Source organism: Pongo abelii, chromosome 8 (assembly GCF_028885655.2).
Source record: "Pongo abelii isolate AG06213 chromosome 8, NHGRI_mPonAbe1-v2.0_pri, whole genome shotgun sequence".
In the NCBI taxonomy this organism is placed as follows: domain Eukaryota; kingdom Metazoa; phylum Chordata; class Mammalia; order Primates; family Hominidae; genus Pongo; species Pongo abelii.
In genome coordinates, this window is record NC_071993.2 from 53576857 (window position 1) to 53595719 (window position 18863).

General features: G+C 37.8%; 1 protein-coding gene across 11 annotated transcripts in view; it reads left to right on the plus strand.

Moving 5' to 3' along the window:
* SHLD2 (shieldin complex subunit 2) overlaps positions 1–18863 on the plus strand; it is a 93141-nt gene that overhangs the window by 67985 nt on the left and 6293 nt on the right. For 9 of the 11 annotated variants that reach the window (XM_009236032.4, XM_063727071.1, XM_009236033.4 and 6 more), the window contains 4 exon segments: positions 4169–4363; positions 4531–4665; positions 9622–9828; positions 13802–14030. In XM_009236032.4, coding sequence (XP_009234307.2) covers positions 4169–4363; positions 4531–4665; positions 9622–9828; positions 13802–14030 — 766 coding nt within the window. 11 annotated transcript variants of the gene reach the window in all.

The window sequence follows — 18863 nt, forward strand, 5'->3', positions numbered from 1 at the left end:
AAACATATACCTTATTCATTGATTGGAAGATTTAACATTGTGAAGATTTCAGTTCTTTTCAAGTTGATTTGTAAATTCAGTGCATGTTCAATAAAAATCCTCGTAAGATTTCAAGGGTGCAGTGGCTCATGCCTGTAATGCCAGCACTTTGGGAGGCCAAGGCAGGAGGATCTCTTGAGGCAAAGAGTTCAAGACCAATAAGATTTTCATGTAATTTGATAAGATTATATGATATTTATGTAGAAGAGTAAGTGGTTGAAAACAGCAGGTCATTTTAAGAAAAGCAGGGAAGAATAATTTGCCCTATCAGCTATCAAGACTTAGTATGAACCTATAGTAACCAAGATGGTGTGGTTTTGCCCAGTTGAAGTCAGTTAAATTTTAATTTTGAGATTTCTGTAAAAGATACAAGTTTAGTCTTTTATTATGTATATTTGAAGGTGTTACATCTTGGAAAGTGTGTGTGTGTGTGTGTGTGTGTGTGTGTATGAATGATAGCTAAATGGCTTCTAAGTAAAATTCAGCATATCTTGTATATGTTGATACAATAGAAGGGGAAGGAATGTTTTGAAATAATGAAAATAACATGGTATGCAAATGCTTTGCAAGAGATTTGGGAAATGTAGATCTCTCTGGTTTTAAGGATGATCTAGATTCAAGTAATAGTTCAGTAATTTCATAAAACTCTTATGACAAAATTCTGGATGGAGAACATTCTATGAATCCCCTTGAGTGTTTCAGGTTTTTGTAGAATGATGTGAAAAATCTTGAACTAATTAGATAATCTTTAGAAGTTACTTCAAAATCTTTGTTTTTACACATACACAGGAATTTATGGTGCTTTATTTTTTACAGGTTAGTAGCTAAATAAAGTACATTCTAAAGTTTTTTATTGATGTAGGGAAATGGCTACCAGTGGACATTTTGAGAATATTGCAGTTGTTTTTCTTCTGAAAGAGTAAACCAGTTTAGTTACTGATTTTACCAATTTGGTTTTGATTTTGCAAGTGGTTACAACTCATGAGAGCTTTCTTATTTCTGATCAATATATTGTGTTTTTGGAAAAGACTTCTGGGAAAGAATTATGATGAAGCCCTCGAGCAATTGCAACAAAACCAAAAATTGAAAAGTAGGACCTAACAATACTTTTTTAAAATTTATTTTTTAGAGACAGGATCTCACTCTGTTACCCAGGCTGTAGTGCAGTGGCCTGATCATGGCTCACTGCAGCCTCAATCTCCCAGGCTCAAGAGATTCTTCTATCTCAGCCTCCTGAGTAGCTGGGACTACAGGTGCATGCCCCCACGCCCAGCTAATTTTTGTATTTTTTGTAGAGACCAGGTTTTGTCATGTTGCCCAAGCTGGTCTTGAATTCCTGAGCTCAAGCGATCCTCTTGTCTTAGCCTCCCAAAGTGCTGGAATTACATGTGTGAGGGGTTTTCTCAAAGAAGTTAAAATTGAACTATGATTTGACCCAGCAATCCCATTACTAGGTATATATCCAAAAGAAAACAAATTGTTCTACCAAAAAGAAATAAGCACTTAAATGTTCATTGTAGTACTATTCACAGTAGCAAAGTCATGCAATCAACCTAGGTGGCCATCAGTGGAGGATTGAATAAAGAAAATGTGGTACTTTTACACCATGGAATTCTACGCAGCCATAAAAAGGAATGAAATCAGGCTGGTGCGGTGGCTCATGCCTGTAATTCCCACACTTTGACAGGCTGAGGCAGGCAGATCGCTTGAGTCCAGGAGTTTGAGACCAGCCTGGGCAATGTGGCAAAACCCTGTCTCTACAAAAAATACAAAAAAATTAGCTAGGTGTGGTGGTGCACACCTGTGGCCCCAGCTATTTGGGAGGCTGAAGTGGGAGGATCACCTGAGCCCAGGAGGTGGAGTTTACAGTGAGCTGAGATTGTGCCACTGCATTCCAGCCTGGGCAACAGAGTGACACCTTGTCTCAAACAAAAAATAAATAAATAAATTGCAGCAACACAGATGCAGTTGGAGGCAATTATCCTAAGTGAATTGAGGGAGGAAGAGGAAACCAAATAACATGTATTCTCACTTATAAGTGGGAGCTAAACACTGGCTACTCATAGACATAGAGGTGGCAGCAATACACACTGGGGACTACTAGAGGGAGAGGGTTGAAAAACTACCTGTTGGGTACTATGCTCAGTACCTGGGTGACAGGATCACTTGTACCCCAAAGTTCAGTATCACGTATTATACCCAGGTAACAGACCTGCACATGTACACCCGAATCTAAAGTAAAAGTTGAAAAGAAAAGACTTCTGTTCTTTCATCTTTATAGTGAGGTGTTACATGTTTTACAAACCTAGTTCTGATAATGTGACACGAATATAAATTTATCTTGAATATTATTAAATATATAAGTCAAAGATCAACACAATGTTTCCATGAGGTAGACTTTTTTTGGAATCTAAATAACCATGTGTTTCCATGTAAATTTTTATGAATCAGGGACAAATATATAATTTGATGTCAGAGATGTTTTTGTTCCCCAAAAGCTCTATCTTGTTCATGAAAAATGAAGCCCAGAGAAGTTAGGTACAAGTTCACAGAGCTTATTATTGACAAAACCAGAATTTGAATACAGCTCTTCTGATTCCAGATTTGCTGGAAATACTGTGAAAGAAGAACTCAGTCTGGTAGTATTATGTGTGGTTTTAATTTCTTCTTTGTAACTTTAGTTTGAATTTTATGTGTGTGTGAGCATCTGCATTTACTTAAAAACTTTTACTGTAAAAGCCTTCAAGCATATACAAAAGTAGAGAATACAAAGCATAATGAACTTAAGTACCTATTAGCCAGCTTATTAAAACATGGTCAGTCTTGTTTCACCTGTTACATCCCTTTTCCTTTACTGTCTAAAGGAAGGAAAGAAGAATCACAAATCAGTTTATGGACTCTGCTTTCTAAAAAGTACTGAAGTGTTCATTGCCAATATCTTATTTTGGTCAGCAATGAATCATATACTCAAGCATAATTCTCTTACCTTCAGAGAAATTAAATTTTTTTTTTTTTTTTTTTGAGACGGAGTCTCGCTCTGTCTCCCAGGCTAGAGTGCAGTGGCGCAATCTTGGCTCACTGCAACCTCCGCCTCCCAGGTTCAAGTGATTCTCCTGCCTCAGCCTCCCTAGTAGCTGGGACTACAGGCGCGTGCTGCCACACCCAGCTAATTTTTTTGTATTTTTAATAGAAACAGGGTTTCATCGTGTTAGTCAGGATGGTCTCGATCTCCTGACCTCGTGATCCACCCGCCTCAGCCTCCCAAAGTGCTGGGATTACAGGCGTGAGCCACCGCGCCTGGCTCGAGAAATTAAAATGTAATCAGCAAAACTCATCAGCCTGTACATTTAAAATATATACAGAAACTATTATTGTACAGAAACTATACCTTAATAAAAATGAGGAAAAAAATGAGACGGGAAAGAGAAAAACATTTAAAAGACATAGTAACTGAAGAATTAAATAACCAATCCAACACTTGAAAAATATTACAATGTAGCACATGCTCAAAAGCTCTCTGAGCTCAGGGAAAGAAGCAGCACTGTGAATCTATAGTGCTCTTCAGTCTATGTGGTATTGGGTAGGACGAGAAGACAGCCTTGCAGCTGGAAATTGGTGAGGACGGAGGCCTCGCTGTGGAAAGAGTAAGGCACACTCAGGGAGAGAACCAGTGAGGTGGCTCTGAGCCTGTTTCAGAAGGGAAGTCCCCAGGGGCTTGAGGAAGAACAGCAGAGGCTGGGATAGTTGGGAGAGCAGGATCAAATCAGACTCCAGGGATTGGGGAACCGATTGGCTGTTACAGGGTGGTGGAGTCAAAAAAGAACAGAAATTTTGTGTTTGGTTAATTGATAGAAAAATGATATTATTAACAAAGTAAAGAAGTATGGGAACAGCACAAGTTTTTTGGGGATAGTAAATAATTCCATTTCCATTGATTAAAAATATCAAGTTTATTTTTGCATCTAAACTGATTCAAGACTTAGCTATTGTACATGTTTTAGAGAAAACAAAACTATATTTTATATCTAATCATACTTTACAACATAAAATACAGTTCTAAAAAATATTATTTGTCAAGAAAAATATAATGTTGCCATCTTTCGTCTGTGTGTATGTTTTTTTTCCTTAGATTCCAGTGTAGTTAGTGACGTTGTACTTCAAGACTTACTGGCATATGTGTCCTCAAAACATTCCTACCTCAGAGATCTTCCTCCGAGGCAGCCTCAGAGGGTGAACAGTATAGACTTTGTAGAATTGGAGCACCTTCAACCTGATGTATTAGTCCACGCAGTACTAAGAGTTGTTGATTTCACTATACTGACAGGTAAACATTGTGACTGCCTCCTTAATTTTAGATTATGAAAAAATTAAGATGCAAGACCATCTCAGTGTACCATTTGGTTGTCACTATATATGTATCATCAGCTATTAAAGTATGGTATCACGTGTGATAGAGTAATGCCAACTAAGATACTCATTTTCCTTTTCCAGAGGCAGTATACAGTTATAGAGGACAGAAGCAGAAAAAAGTTATGTTAACAGTGGAACAGGCCCAAGATCAACATTATGTGCTTGTATTATGGGGTCCTGGAGCAGCCTGGTACCCTCAACTTCAAAGGAAAAAAGGTAAATACACCAAAAAGCATTTAACCTATTTATATTTCGGTAAATGATTAATGTTTATGAGCCCAAGATGGAGAAAATCTTAAGAGATGAGACAGCATTTGAAATACAAGTGATTATGATTGAATATTCTTCTGCAAATTTCTTCTGTTAAAATTTTGTACCTCTTGTAGCAATTCATTTATTTAATAAGTCTTCACTAATTAATGGTGGTGAAATAAAGGCTTAAATTTATTCCCAGATATACTACTTTACCTTTTTAGTGAAGATCTGACCTCCTTCAAATAATGTTCTTTAAACATTTAATTCTGGAGAAGCTTCTACAATTTTTTTTCAGCCAAAGTACTCTGATAAATAAACGCTATGATTATAAGGCAGATGTCAGGGGAGTTACCTTAACTCTTTCAAGTCACAATTACTGTTCAATAAATTATTGTTTCATATTTTTATTATAGTTGTTTTAAAAGCATGCACTGTTAGCCATCCCTAGAATGTTCAGTGTTAAAATATGACCCATGATTACATTTTTCTTTGAAGTATAAATTATTTCTGGTATATTGAATTAAATGGAATTGATGTTTCATTAAAATAGTATAGTATCTTCCCTTTGCTATTGTGAGATCCTTTAGTTGTAACAATCAAAGACAGTTTCATTCGTGGCTTATGAGTTATTTTTCCCTGCTAAATTAATTTAGAGATTGATTCAGTATATTATTATTTTTTACCTGAAAGAGTTAATGTCTCTCCAAACTTCTGCCTTCCAAATAGTTATTTGTAGGTAGGATCTGTCACATTGTCCCTCTTAATCATTAATAGCTATGACTAGAATTTGAGATAAGTCTAACTTTGGACTTTTATGTTAAGATCAAACAGGGACAGATGTTCGTTTGGTTGAGCAAGCTGACAAACATGTATCAATAATAGACTAACTATGATCATTGACCACCATAGCCTGGCTGAGAACATGAGTCTAGTGCATGCTACACAAGAATGTAGGTCACAGGTATAGTGGAGCTGTGACAAAGCAGATTGCTCCATGTTTAATGTGAATATTCTTTTAAAATTAATAATTTTTTGGTTAGTAGAAGAGAAATTACAGTTGTCTCTAGGTGATTCTATGGTGTTTAGGTTAGTATTGAAAACATATGAATCCAGGAATTAAGATGTTGTTGTTCTTTGTACATTCATTCATCCAGCCCCCCTTATTTATAACCATCATTTTAAAGTTTTAACATCTACTTCAATACCTCACATCAGTCTTTTTAAGATAAAAATACCAATTTTGAAGGATTACTTAAGTAATTCTATTTTCCTGATTTTACTTTTCTTTTCAAGGGACCAGCCCCATTTCCAAATTCCCAGCAAAGAGAATCTGATTGCCCAGAGTAAATTTGATTCAAAAAACTGTGATCAGGAAGACAGGGTCACACAATACAAATATGAGAGCTTGAGCTTATTTCAGTGGATGGGAAAACAGTTAAGGGAATCATTTGTGGTCTGGGTGAATACATAAAGATATTCACTACCAAAAATGTGTATGTTCATTAGCTTAGAAAGATATATGTAATGTATTATTTAGTTTAAAAAGTAGATTATAGGCCAGGTGCAGCAGCTCACACCTGTTAACCCAGTACCTTGGGAGGCTGAGGTGGGTGGATTGCTTGAGCCCAGGAGTTGAAGTTCTCATCTTAAAAAAAATAAAAAATAAAAAAAAAATTGGATTGTAAAACTTCACGTATAGAAAATATATTATGTTAACATATAATAAATATTTTTATGTTTATATAAGTTAATAAAAATTTTCAAGAAAACCCTTTATATATAATAGTATCTCATTTTAATAAAAATGTATCTATAAGTACATATGTAGATTTGAAAATCTGGAAATATATATGTATACCAAAATGCTGGCAGTGGTTGTTTCTGTATGGTAGTATTATGTGTGCTTTAATTTTTTCTTTATACCTTTAGTTTGAATTTTATGTTTGTGTGAGCAGCTGCATTTACTTTTAAAAACTTTTATTATAAAAGCCTTCAAGCATATACAAAAGAAGAGAGAATACTAAGCATAAGGAACTTTTTTTTTTTTTTTTTTTTTTTTTGGAGACAGAGTTTCATTCTTGTCACCCAGGCTGGAGTGTAGTGGCGTGATCTCTGCTCACTGCAACCTCTGCCTCCTGGATTCAAGTTATTCTCCTGCCTCAGCCTCCCAAGTAGCTGGAATTACAAGCATGTGCCACCACGCCCAGCTTATTTTTCTGTTTTTAGTAGAGACGAGGTTTCACCGTGTTGGCCAGGCTGGTCTCGAACTCCGGACCTCAGGTGATTTACCCGCCTCAGCCTCCCAAAGTGCTGGGATTATAGGCATGAGCCAGACACTGTGCCTGGCCAGCATAATGAACTTAGGTACCTATTAGCCAGCTTATTAAAACACGGTCAGTCTTGTTTCACCTGTTACCTCCCTTGTCTTTACTGTTTAAATATTTTACAATAAATATATTTTATTTTATAATTAAAAATAAAATTAAAACCTTATGCTTTTTAAAATAAAAGAATAGTTAATGTTTGGAAAATCTAGCTAACAATGTGAGAAAAAATAGAATTAAATTTAAACTTTATGTTTGTGCCAATATAAATTTCAGATACATTAGAGATTCAAATATAAAAATAATGAAACAATAGTAGAAGAAAATATAGGCAAAATTATTTGTAATGCAAAGGTTGGTAGGGTAAATAAAATCCAGCAACAAAAACTATTATACATAAAAACCACCATGTACAAAATTGAAAGGCAACCAAAAAAAACAGAAAAAAAATTACATTGTCAGAAAATAATGCAGTAAGCAAAAGACACATATCTATAGAGATAAATGGGGAAAGGATATGAGTAGGCAAGTCCCCAAAGAAGAAATAAAAACGGCCAAGAAATATATGGAAAAATTGTTCTTACAAGTAATTGAAAACACACAAAGTAATGATGATAGATGATTTTTTCTTTTAAGAAATTGATAGAGAAGATATGGGAAAACAGCTACTGTCATCAGCTATTGGAAATGCAAACTGGCAGAACCTTTTCTCGAGGATAACTGACAATTAATATGAACAAATTGGGGGTAGTTTTAGCCCAATTATTTTAGCTCTAGGAACTTATCATAACTATGTATAAAGATGTAGCTGAAAATGGGTTTATCATGGTATCATGTATAATTGTGAAAAATAAAAAACCAGAGTCCCTCAAAATAGAGGTTTGCTGTAATAATTTTTAAGATTTTGGTGTATCTGGACAATGGCATATTATGTAATATTTAAAAGCAATGTAGAATAATACATACATATAAAACTATATTTGACTTATTAAGTCAATCCCAATAAATAAAATCCCAAACAACTGGTTGTCTGCTAAAATGTTAACTGCTTATTTAGGGTGTTGAGATTATGGCTGCTATATGTTTATTTACTTGGCTCCTCTTAGCTTACTTTTCTAATCAGGTATTTTGTAATAAGACAAGAAAGCTATTTTAGTGATTGGTTTTAAGCAGTAACTTGGAATATATGCTTTAGTTCTAGCTAGTGATGCTCTGTCTTTACAGATTTACTGACATGTTTGATAATTTTCCACCAAAAAAAAAAAAAAAATCTCTAGTGAAAGAAACTAAGGAGATGAGTAGGTGTAGTAAATTAGATTTATGGCCTGAAGTAAGTGGAAAACTAAAAAGACAGCTGATGTTATCAGAAAAATTAGTGCTAAGAAACCCTCTTTTGTTTTATTATAGTTTTGAAGCTGAATTTACTAATACAGAATATGATAATACAGATAAGTTGAATTTACTAATACAGAATATAACAAACAGTAACAAGGTCTGTGTTACTGTGGCTTTAAGAATTAGAATTGTGGCCGGCGCGGTGGCTCCCGCCTGTAATCCCAGCACTTTGGGAAGCCGAGGCGGGCGGATCACGAGGTCAGGAGATCGAGACCATCCTGGCTAGCACAGTGAAACCCCGTCTCTACTAAAAATGCAAAAAAAATTAGCTGGGCGTGGTGGCGGGTGCCTGTAGTCCCAGCTACTCTGGAGGCTGAGGCAGGAGACTGGTGTGAACCCGGGAGGCAGAGCTTGCAGTGAGCTGAGATTGCGCCACTGCACTGCAGCCTGGGCAACAGAGCGAGACTCCGTCTCAAAAAAAAAAAAAAAAAAAAAAAGAGAATTGTTACTGAGAGTTAAAAATAAGTGCTATTGTGTCTAAATGCTTTTTGTTCTAGAAAAGTTAACTAAGATAACTAAAGTATTGAAATATGAGTGAAATTAGACTTGGGTTCATTTCAGTGTCCTTTCTTTAACAAAACAAAACAAAACTTTGCCAATAGATAGATACATGAGAATTTTCTTTACAGAAAGCAGTTGGTTATTATAAATGATGACCGTTCAGGAGGGCAGGGAATCTTTAGAAAATATTTTATTAAAATTATCTCTGGCGGCCCGGCACGGAGGCTCATGCCTGTAATCCCAGCACTGTGGGAGGCCGAGGTGGGCAGATCATGAGCTCAGGAGTTCAAGACCAGCCTGACCAACATGGTGAAACCCTGTCTCTACTAAAAATACAAAAATTAGCCGGGAGTGGTGGCACGCGCCTATAATCCCAGCTACTCAGGAGGCAGAGGCAGGAGAATGGCTTGAACCTGGGAGGTGGAGGTTTCAGTGAGCCGAGATCGCACCACTGCTCTCCAGCCTGGGCAACAGAGCAAGACTCTGTCTCTGGGAAAAATAATAATAATAATAATAATCTCTAGCATGCTTCTATTGTCTTAATGCACCGTTCATATTTTGACTCTTTTTACCCAAATTCTTTAGTGATAAAAGATTAGTATTCAACTGACTTAATCAGATCAATCTATTTAATCTGATACTAAGCCTAGATTTTTTTCCTTTTTGGTGACTTTTGTTTTTACTATTTTTGTTTAAGGTTATATTTGGGAATTTAAATATCTTTTTGTTCAGCGCAATTACACACTAGAAAACCTAGAATTGCATACAACGCCTTGGTCATCCTGTGAGTGCTTGTTTGATGATGATATAAGGGCAATTACATTTAAAGCAAAATTTCAAAAAAGTGCACCCTCCTTTGTGAAGATACCAGACTTAGCAACCCACCTAGAGGATAAGTGTTCAGGTAAGATCTTTATATACATAAATTCTGCTATTTTTATTTCTTTTGAAACAGGGTCTTGCTCTGTTGCCCAGGCTGGAATACAGTGGTGTGAACACAGCTCACTGCAGCCTCCACCTCCCAGGTTTAAGTGATTCTCCCCGCTCAGCCTTTCGAGTAGCTGAGGAGGGAAGGGAAGGCTAGTGCATACCATCAGCGCACGCCACCACACCCAGCTATTTATTTATTTATTATTTTGGTAGAGACAGAGTCTCCCTATGTTGCCCAGTCTGGTCTCAAACTCCTGGACTCCAGTGGTCCTCTTGCCTTGGCCTCCCAAAGTGCTGGAATTACAGGCATGAGCCACCATACCCAGCCCACTGCTAGTTTTAATATAAGCAAAAAGGCTACCACTTGTGGTAAAAATATATAATTCTATATAAAAGTGAAATATAAATCTTTGCAAATATCTGAACTAGATTCCAGTAGTTTTAGGAACTATGTGTCAGGAACCAGAGACAAAGAGCAAATACCTATTTTTTATTATATGACAAGTGGGAGCATAAATTCAGTTCCTTACTTTATCTTGGCCAAATGCCAGATTAAAATTTTACTAGTTGGGTTAATTCACATATATGTGTAAATATGTTTTCCAATATATGATTGAAGGTTAGCGTGGTTATATCATAAAACTATATTAAGGAGAATACAGGCAGAAAACAAAGACAATACCTCTCAAAAAATCCAACTTTTAATTGAATACAGAGATTTCATTCTCAGAGAAGAATTCCTTATTCCTAGTTCTACACTGAAACATTTACTAATACCAGCAGATAGTTTAAATTAATAATATTTCTGGAAGATAAACACAGATGATAGAAAATTTATAAGCTTTTATACTATAAAAATTTCATACTATTTTCAAAAATGGAAGTTGCCTATGGTCATAAAAGACTCTAGATTTATACTAACTGGTAAAATCTTGGTAATGTTATAGCATCATGTAAGTTCCTAAGCCAGTTTTATATTTATGTGCCCCTCCCATGCTCTGCTTCTCAAACTTCACAGACATATAGAGGTGGTCACCACAGGAAGGAATGGCAGACACAGTTGAGGGGCTACATTACTTTGTAGACACGTTTAGTTTGGTGCCATGGAGAAGTCAACTCTGTTATTTACTGCTTACACAAAACAGTTATCTGCTGGGATTGAAGTCCTAGAATTAGGTTTAAAAATAAAAATAAATAACATCATGGACAACAACAAAATAGGAGGCCACCGCGCTGATGATGAAAGATTCTGAGGATATAGCCCCACTTGTTTGAGGATGCAGCCAGGAATTGTGCGTGTTCTTTGAAATCCTGGAGGTGTGCTACTCATTGGCAAGCCATGCCAAAACTGTGCCGTTAAAATCAGTCCTTCAGAGGCTTTGTTCACAGAGGCCTATTTAGCCTTTTTCATTCTCTTTATGTTCAGCTGTGAGGTCTGAATTCATAGTTTCTGTCATAGTGTATGTGTTTTTAAGACAAAAATGGAGAGAGAATATGAAAACACAAGCAACTTTTCCCTAACGTATTTTATAGTTAAATAAAAGGAGAAAGAGAGATCAGCATGGGAGCATTTCCTAGAAGGGTCTGCTTGCTCAACAAAAGCCAGAGGGGGTTGAGGCTAGGCCTGAGTCCTTGCAAAGAAATGAAGATGCTTACCCAGTACCTCATCTTACCGCCAGCGGAATTTCAGTGCTCAGCCGGAGTGACCCCCTTGAAAGCAAAGTCCACATTCAGCATGACCTTTTAATTCTTTTCAAGAGTTGTGTAAATTTACAAAATGATAGGATTTTGTGAACATTCTTTTAAAATTATTGAGTTATTAAGAATTTTTTAGGCTGGGTGGGGTGGCTTATGCCTATAATTCCAGCACTTTGGGAGGCCAAGGTGAGTGGATCATTTGAGGTCAGGAGTTCGAGACCAGCCTGGCCAACGTGGTGAAACCCTGCCTCTACTGAAAATACAAAAATTAGCCAGGCATGATGTCAGGTGCCTGTAGTCCCAGCTACTTGGGAGGCTGAGGCAGGAAAATTGCTTGAACGCAGGAGGCAGAGGTTGCAGTGAGCCGAGATTGCACCACTGCACTGCAGACTGGGTGACAGAGCAATACTCTGTCTCAAAAAAAAAAAAACAAAACTTTTTGAGTGGAGGGAGGAGAGCAAGGGTTGGAAAACTAACTGTTGGGTACTCTGCTTGCTACAGGAGACTGCTTGGGTGATGATATGCCCATGTAACAAACCTGCGCATCTACCCCCTGAATCTAAAATAAAAATCGAAATTTTTTTTTTTTACATAATTTTTTAGGCCAGACACATTGGCTCAAGCCTGTAATCCCAGCACTCTGGGAGGCCAAGAAGAGTGGATCACTTGAGCCCAGGAGTTGGAGACCAGCCTGGGCAACATGGCAAATCCCCGTCTCCACAAAAAATACAAAAATTAGCCAGGTGTGGTGGTGTATGCCTGTAGTCCCAGCTACTTAGGAAGCTGAGGTGGGAGGATCACTTGTGCCCAGGAAGGTTGAGACTGCAGTGAGTCAGGATTGCACCACTGCACTCTAGCCTGGACGACAGAGTGAGACTGTCTCAAAACAAACAAAAAAATAATAATTTTGTAGTGATTTAACATGTCTTTGGAAAGATATGGTATTGAATCTTCTACAGTTTGTTACATATTCGATCGCTACGCACTCCTGCTAACTCATGTAGGGATATGTGACACAATTGGAACAGATGATGAAACCATCTTTGGGCATTGAAAGACTAAAGCAAATGAAGTTAAGAACAGAAGACTCATCATTAACTGGACTCTGAAAGAGATAACCAGAAAACAGTAGGAGACTAGAGTGATTAGTTCTTGACCTGGAGTGTTCTTAATTCTAAGTGGTTGAAGAAGAACAAATTTGAAGGCTTAAAGCTTAAAGAAGCCTTTAAATTTACTATGGGAAAAGGGAGAATAATGCTCAGGAAAACTCATAGACCTCACCAGTACACAGTAAGACAAAAGTAAATTAGGAAAAAATAATGTCTAGGAGATAGTAGATGTTCAGTATTTGTTTACTGGTGAATGGATGAGCCATTAGCAGTGAATTATGAATATACTTGAGGTTTCTTGTGAGTCACCTGAGAAACGATTAATAAATGAGAACTTTTTATAACCCACACCCAGAGTATGTAGATGATAATGGTGAGCGGGAAGTTAGAAAAAAGTTTAAAAGAGGACAGGCTATTGATATTTTTAGGTAGAGAGAAGAAGAAAACTTCACCTCCTATTTGACTTTTCTTTTTTTTTTTTTTTTTGAGACGGAGTCTCGCCCTTTCCCCCAGGCTGGAGTGCAGTGGCGCAATCTCGGCTCACTACAAGCTCCTCCTCCCAGGTTCACGCCATTCTCCTGCCTTAGCCTTCGAGTAGCTGAGACTACAGGCGCCCGCCACCACGCCCAGCTAATTTTTTGTGTTTTTAGTAGAGACGGAGTTTCACGGTGTTAGCCAGGATGGTCTCGATCTCCTGACCTTGTGATCCACCCGCCTCGGCCTCCCAAAGTGCTGGGATTACAGGCATGAGCCACCGCGCCCGGCCCCTATTTGGCTTTTCACTATGATCAGTTAAAAAGAAGACAGGGCAAGGAGAGAGGGCATGTTAGCTAGTTTCAAGTATTCGAAGAGATTTCTTCTAAAGGAGGTATTGAACTTATTTTGCCTGATTCCAGAGGATGGGGAAGGAAGGAAACATCACATGTTCAGCCAAATTAGCCAAGTAAACCTGCTCTCAGTTGCAGCCAGACCCCCCTGCCCTTAGATTCTAGGAAAATAGTAAAGAAGACGAAGAACAAGACCTCAGTGTATCCTTTTACTACAAGTGACTGTAAATCAACTATAAAATTAGCCATGTTTGTAAATTAAAGTTATAATGTTGGCCCAATAATTTATAATATATCTGTTTGTTGTTTATAGGAGTCGTTCTAATTCAAGCCCAGATTTCAGAGCTGGCATTTCCTATTACAGCAGCTCAGAAGATAGCTCTAAATGCTCACAGTTCTCTGAAGAGTATTTTTTCTTCTCTTCCCAACATCGTATATACTGGCTGTGCAAAATGTGGATTGGAACTAGAAACAGATGAGAACAGGATCTACAAACAGTGTTTTAGCTGCTTGCCATTTACTATGAAGAAAATATACTATAGGTAAGGCAACTAAGCAAGCCAATTTGATGGAAAATAATTATTATAGATCTGGAAAAATTAGTCTGTAAACCCTTACTTTCTAAAAAGAATTAACTAGAGCTAGTCGAAGAGAATAAAATTTTCCCTGAGTGATAGATAGCTATTTATGGAAGCAAAAATTTCCCTGGAATCGTTATAGGAATTTCTTAAAGCATTGGGAGATTTTATTGTCTTCAAACAGCTGTACCAAAGAAACATTTTCCTTGGTTTACTTTTTAACCAAAATCTAAATGCTCATAAATAACTCATTTTCCCACCTTAACATATAATTAGAATTTAAAGGCTAAAAGTATCATATAATCTCACCTCTGAGTTGTTGTGGAAGCTAGTAAGACATTTAACCTGTTTTCCCACCTTTACCTTAGAAATTAAAGCTAGCAAATAAATGTTGTATGGTAAAACTGCTAACCAGCTCAGTGAAAAACACATTGTTTTTTGAATAATAGGTAGTCAAATTAAAAAGAAAAAAGATATTTTTCTTTTTACCTTATAAATTACTTGTGTTTACAAAATAGCACTCAGTATTTTATGCTCCTTCTGATTATTTCTAAATATTGCAGTATCTAAAAACTAAATGCAGATATATTCCACGTGTTATCATGGCATACTTCAAGAAAAGTTATAGAAGCTTAATTTGTAAACCTTATTTCTCTTTACAGATATTATGTTTGTTATAAATAAGTGAATGAATTTTGCTATTACTGTGAAAGTTGCTTTTGTGGAAAAGAAGATTGAATTCAGATGCATGGTAGGCTGGGTGCGGTGGCTCATGCCTGTAATCCCAGCACTTTGGGAGGGCGGGGTGGGCGGATCGCTTGAGCCCAGGGGTTCAAGACCAGCCTGGGAAACATAGGGAAACCCCATCTCTACCAAAAAAAAAAAAAAAAAAGCTGGGCATGGTGACATAGGCCTGTAGTCCCAGCTACTTGGGAGGCTGAGGCAGGAGGATTGTTTGAGCCTAGGAGGTCGATTGTTACAGTGAGCTATGTTTGCACCACTGCACTCTAGCTTGGGCAACAGAGTGAGACCCTGTCTCAAAATCAAAACAAAAAATGCATGGTATGTAACAAACAACATTGATTTATTAATAGTTAACGCCCCTCAAAAGTATGTATAGGTGACTTATTTATATCATTCCAAATGTTTCTGTTCAATATAAGCATTTATTGGACAAAAATGTTGCTCAATACTATTCCCTACGGGGAGGAGGGCCTTTGAATCTTTAGTTTACAAAATGACTGTTCAAGAGAAGGACTTCACAGATCAGTATCACCTGATTATGGCATAACTAGTATGAGGTATTTAAGATCTCTTCCTAAACTATACCACATTAAAGATGTAGTGCTAGTTTGTTGTCTTGCTAGAATGTTGAATGGTCATGTTAAGGCAAGAATTATTATTTTTTATTTATTTAAAAGCCTTTTTTTTTTATTTTTTGAGACAGAGTTTCGCTCTTGTTGCCCAGGCTGGAGTGCCCTGGTGCGATCTCAGCTCATCGCAACCTCTGCCTCCCAGGTTCAAGTGATTCTTCTGTCTCAGCCTCCCAAGTAGCTGGGATTATAGGCATGTGCCACCACGCCTGGCTAATTTGTATTTTTATAGAGACAGGGTTTCTCCATGTTGGTCAGGCTGGTCTCGAACTCCTGACCTCAGGTGATCCACCCGTCTCAGCCTCCCAAAGTGCTGGAATTACAGGCGTGAGCCACCACGCCCAGCCTAAAAGCCTTTAAATTGTTATTAGAGTCCAGATTATGTGGTTTCCTTGAAAAGAAAATACCGAAATTAACAAACTCCCTTCAAGTTATCAAGTAGGTGACTCCAAAATCATCTACATAAATCAATCAGCAAACTGAATAAGAGAAAACTCTCATTGATTATTTTTCTAAGACTCAGTCAAATATTAGGAATCCACGTATGTTCACATATCACATATGTACTGTGGGGATGTTGTACTAGTTGATCTAAGTAGACTTATTGTGCCCAAGAAGCTTGGTAGTCCATTTAAGAAACACTTAATGAACATTTGTGTGGCATAACAGTCCCAAACTATGAGTGGGTTGATCATATTTTACATTGGTTGTAACTTGGAGCTGATTTTCCAATGGAAGCAACATTAGATATTGCGTTGGAGTCTCATACGAGGCCACAGACATTTATTAAATTAACATGTAGATAGCATAGTTCCTGCTCTTCAAGCTGTCATAAAACTCAAATACCATTTTTAACAATGTTTCTGCAGAATATTCAGATTTACATTTTTGGAATACAAGAAATACATTTATTTTTCTGTACTGGAAGCAAAAAAACCCAGCAGGTCAAACCACAATTAAGGCTGCTATTTAGGCAGCACTAGGAAATGTTTGGGTCTCTCAAGACTTTGTAATCAAGGTGTAGGCTGGGGCTGCAGTCATCTGAAGGCTTGACTGGGGCTGGAGGATTCATTTCCAAAGTGGCTCATTCATATGGCTGGCAAGTTGAGTTCCTCTTCACTTGGGTGTCTCCACAGGCTGCCTGAATGTTCTCACAAAGTGGCAGCTCATTTCCCCAGAGCAGGAAAGGCAAGAAAGAGAGTTCCAGGTGGAAGCCAGCCTTTTTGTGACCTAGACTCAGAAGTCGTGTCACTTCCACCCAATTCTGTTCATCAGAAGTGAGTTTAGCTGCGCGTTGGAGAGTGGATTAGAATGAAGCTAGTGCAGAGAAGAGGTAAGAGGCTGTTGCCTTATTTTAGAGGGGAGATGATGGTGGCTTGACTAGAGAGGAAGTGGTGGGAATAAAAAAAAATGGACAGATTTGAGAATGGTCGGAAAATAGTTTGCAAGATGTAGTGATTGGTAGGTAAAGAGAGAGCACAGGTACATTACAAATCATTGACAGTTGGGTGAACAATAAGATTATTTATTAAAACAAGTAACCTTGGGAGAAATGTTGATCATACTGAGCTTGAGTTCCTGAGAGGTAACAAGTTGGAAAGTGGTTAGATGTAAAGAAATGCAATTTGCAAGAGAAGTCTGGGCTAGGCTTATAAGGTTATCTGTGGTGATTGAACTTTTCCTTGGTTTCTGCACCCTGTTTTGTTTTTCATTCTTCATCTTCAGTGATTACCTCTCATAATGGATTATTCTTACCAGCCTATAAAGACACTCCCATATTTCTTGTATTAAAAAACAAACAAAATCATCCGTTAACATTACATCTCCCTCTTATCCCTTCGTTTTTCTATTGTTTTATACCCAGCCAAACTTTGTTAAAGAGTTGTAAATATATTCTCTCTCCCCTATTATGTCTTCAGTTTCACTTCAGTTATTCCATTCTACTCCTACCATGCTGCAGAAGCTGCTTTTGTCAGAGTTACACTTTTGATGTTGCCTGAGGCATGGATACTTCTTTCCTCGCTCTAACTGCTCTCAGTTATACTCAGCATGTCAGTCCACTTCCTCCTACTTGAAACAGCCTCCTCCTTGCTTTCTAACCTGTCTTTCAGGCCTTTCCTTCTCAGCCTCTTTTACCCCCTCTTTAAATGCTGGGGTTAATCTTGAGCTCTCGTCTGTGTCCTTCCTCTTATTCTTTCTGTACATTCTGCCTGGATGATCACAGCTGTTTTCGTATTTGTACTTACATCTTCACCCTGATTTTCTCCTCCAGGCTCCGGTAGTCAGGTATCAAATTCTTTGCTTGACGTCCATCTCACATTTAAACATACCCACAATAGACTCTTGTTTTTCCTAACCACACTCAAATCTAGTTCTCTTCATTTTTATACTTTCTGGAAAATGGCACACCATCTACCCAATTATTTAAGCTGGAAACCTGGGCACAATCGTTGAATCATTTTCTTTTCCCTTCCTCCCCTATCTAATCTATTAGCAAGTCCTAGGAATTTTCATTCAGAACTATATCACAAATTCATCCACTTTTTTCCATCTCCACTGCTAAAATCTTAGTCCAGTGTATCTCAGCAGGGGCATTGTTGACATTTTTCTCAGGACAGTTTCTCATTATGTACCATATCCCACATGCTGCAGGGCATGTGGCATTCCTGTTTACCTTCCCCTAGCTGAACCTCAGTTACTGTGAAACCAAAATGGAAAGTCAGTGCCTGCTGGTCTGGAATCACTCAGGCCTCATCTGAGTCCCTACTACCTGTTGCGCAAACCAGCACACCAGCAGTCTCTTGGTGGGGCTCCTCCTGGCCTTGCCTCCTCCCCTTCATTCTCCACCCGTTGGCAGCGTGATTACCCTTTGCTTCACCCATCAGTCGTCTCCTTATGCTTGTTGCCTCTGCAGTCTCATCTGCTGCCACTCCCCTGTCGTCCAGCACTCTAGCCACATGGCCTTCTTTCATTTCTTCAGACATTTTGATTTTTCTCGTTAGGATGTTCTCAAATGTCTTCCCTCTGTCTGACTCCACAAGGGTTTCTTCATGTCTTAGATTAAATGCTGCTTTATCAGAGAGGCCTTTCCTAACCACCCTTCTTTATTTTCTGTTATAGTAGCCTGGGTGTGCTTATTGTAATTTGTAGTTGCATACTGTCTTTTATAAAAAACATTTTTACTGAAGTAAAATTCATATACCATCAAATCAATCTTCTGAAATGTACAATTCAATGGCTTTAGTATATTCCCAGGGCTGTGTAGCTATCACCACAACCAGTTAGGACATTTTCATCACCCAGCCCTTTACAAAGCCTCATACTCATTAGCGGTCACTCTCCATTCCCCATGCCCCTCAACCCATGGCAACTACGAATCTGCTGTCTTTATAGATTTGCCTGTTCTAGATATTTTATATAAATA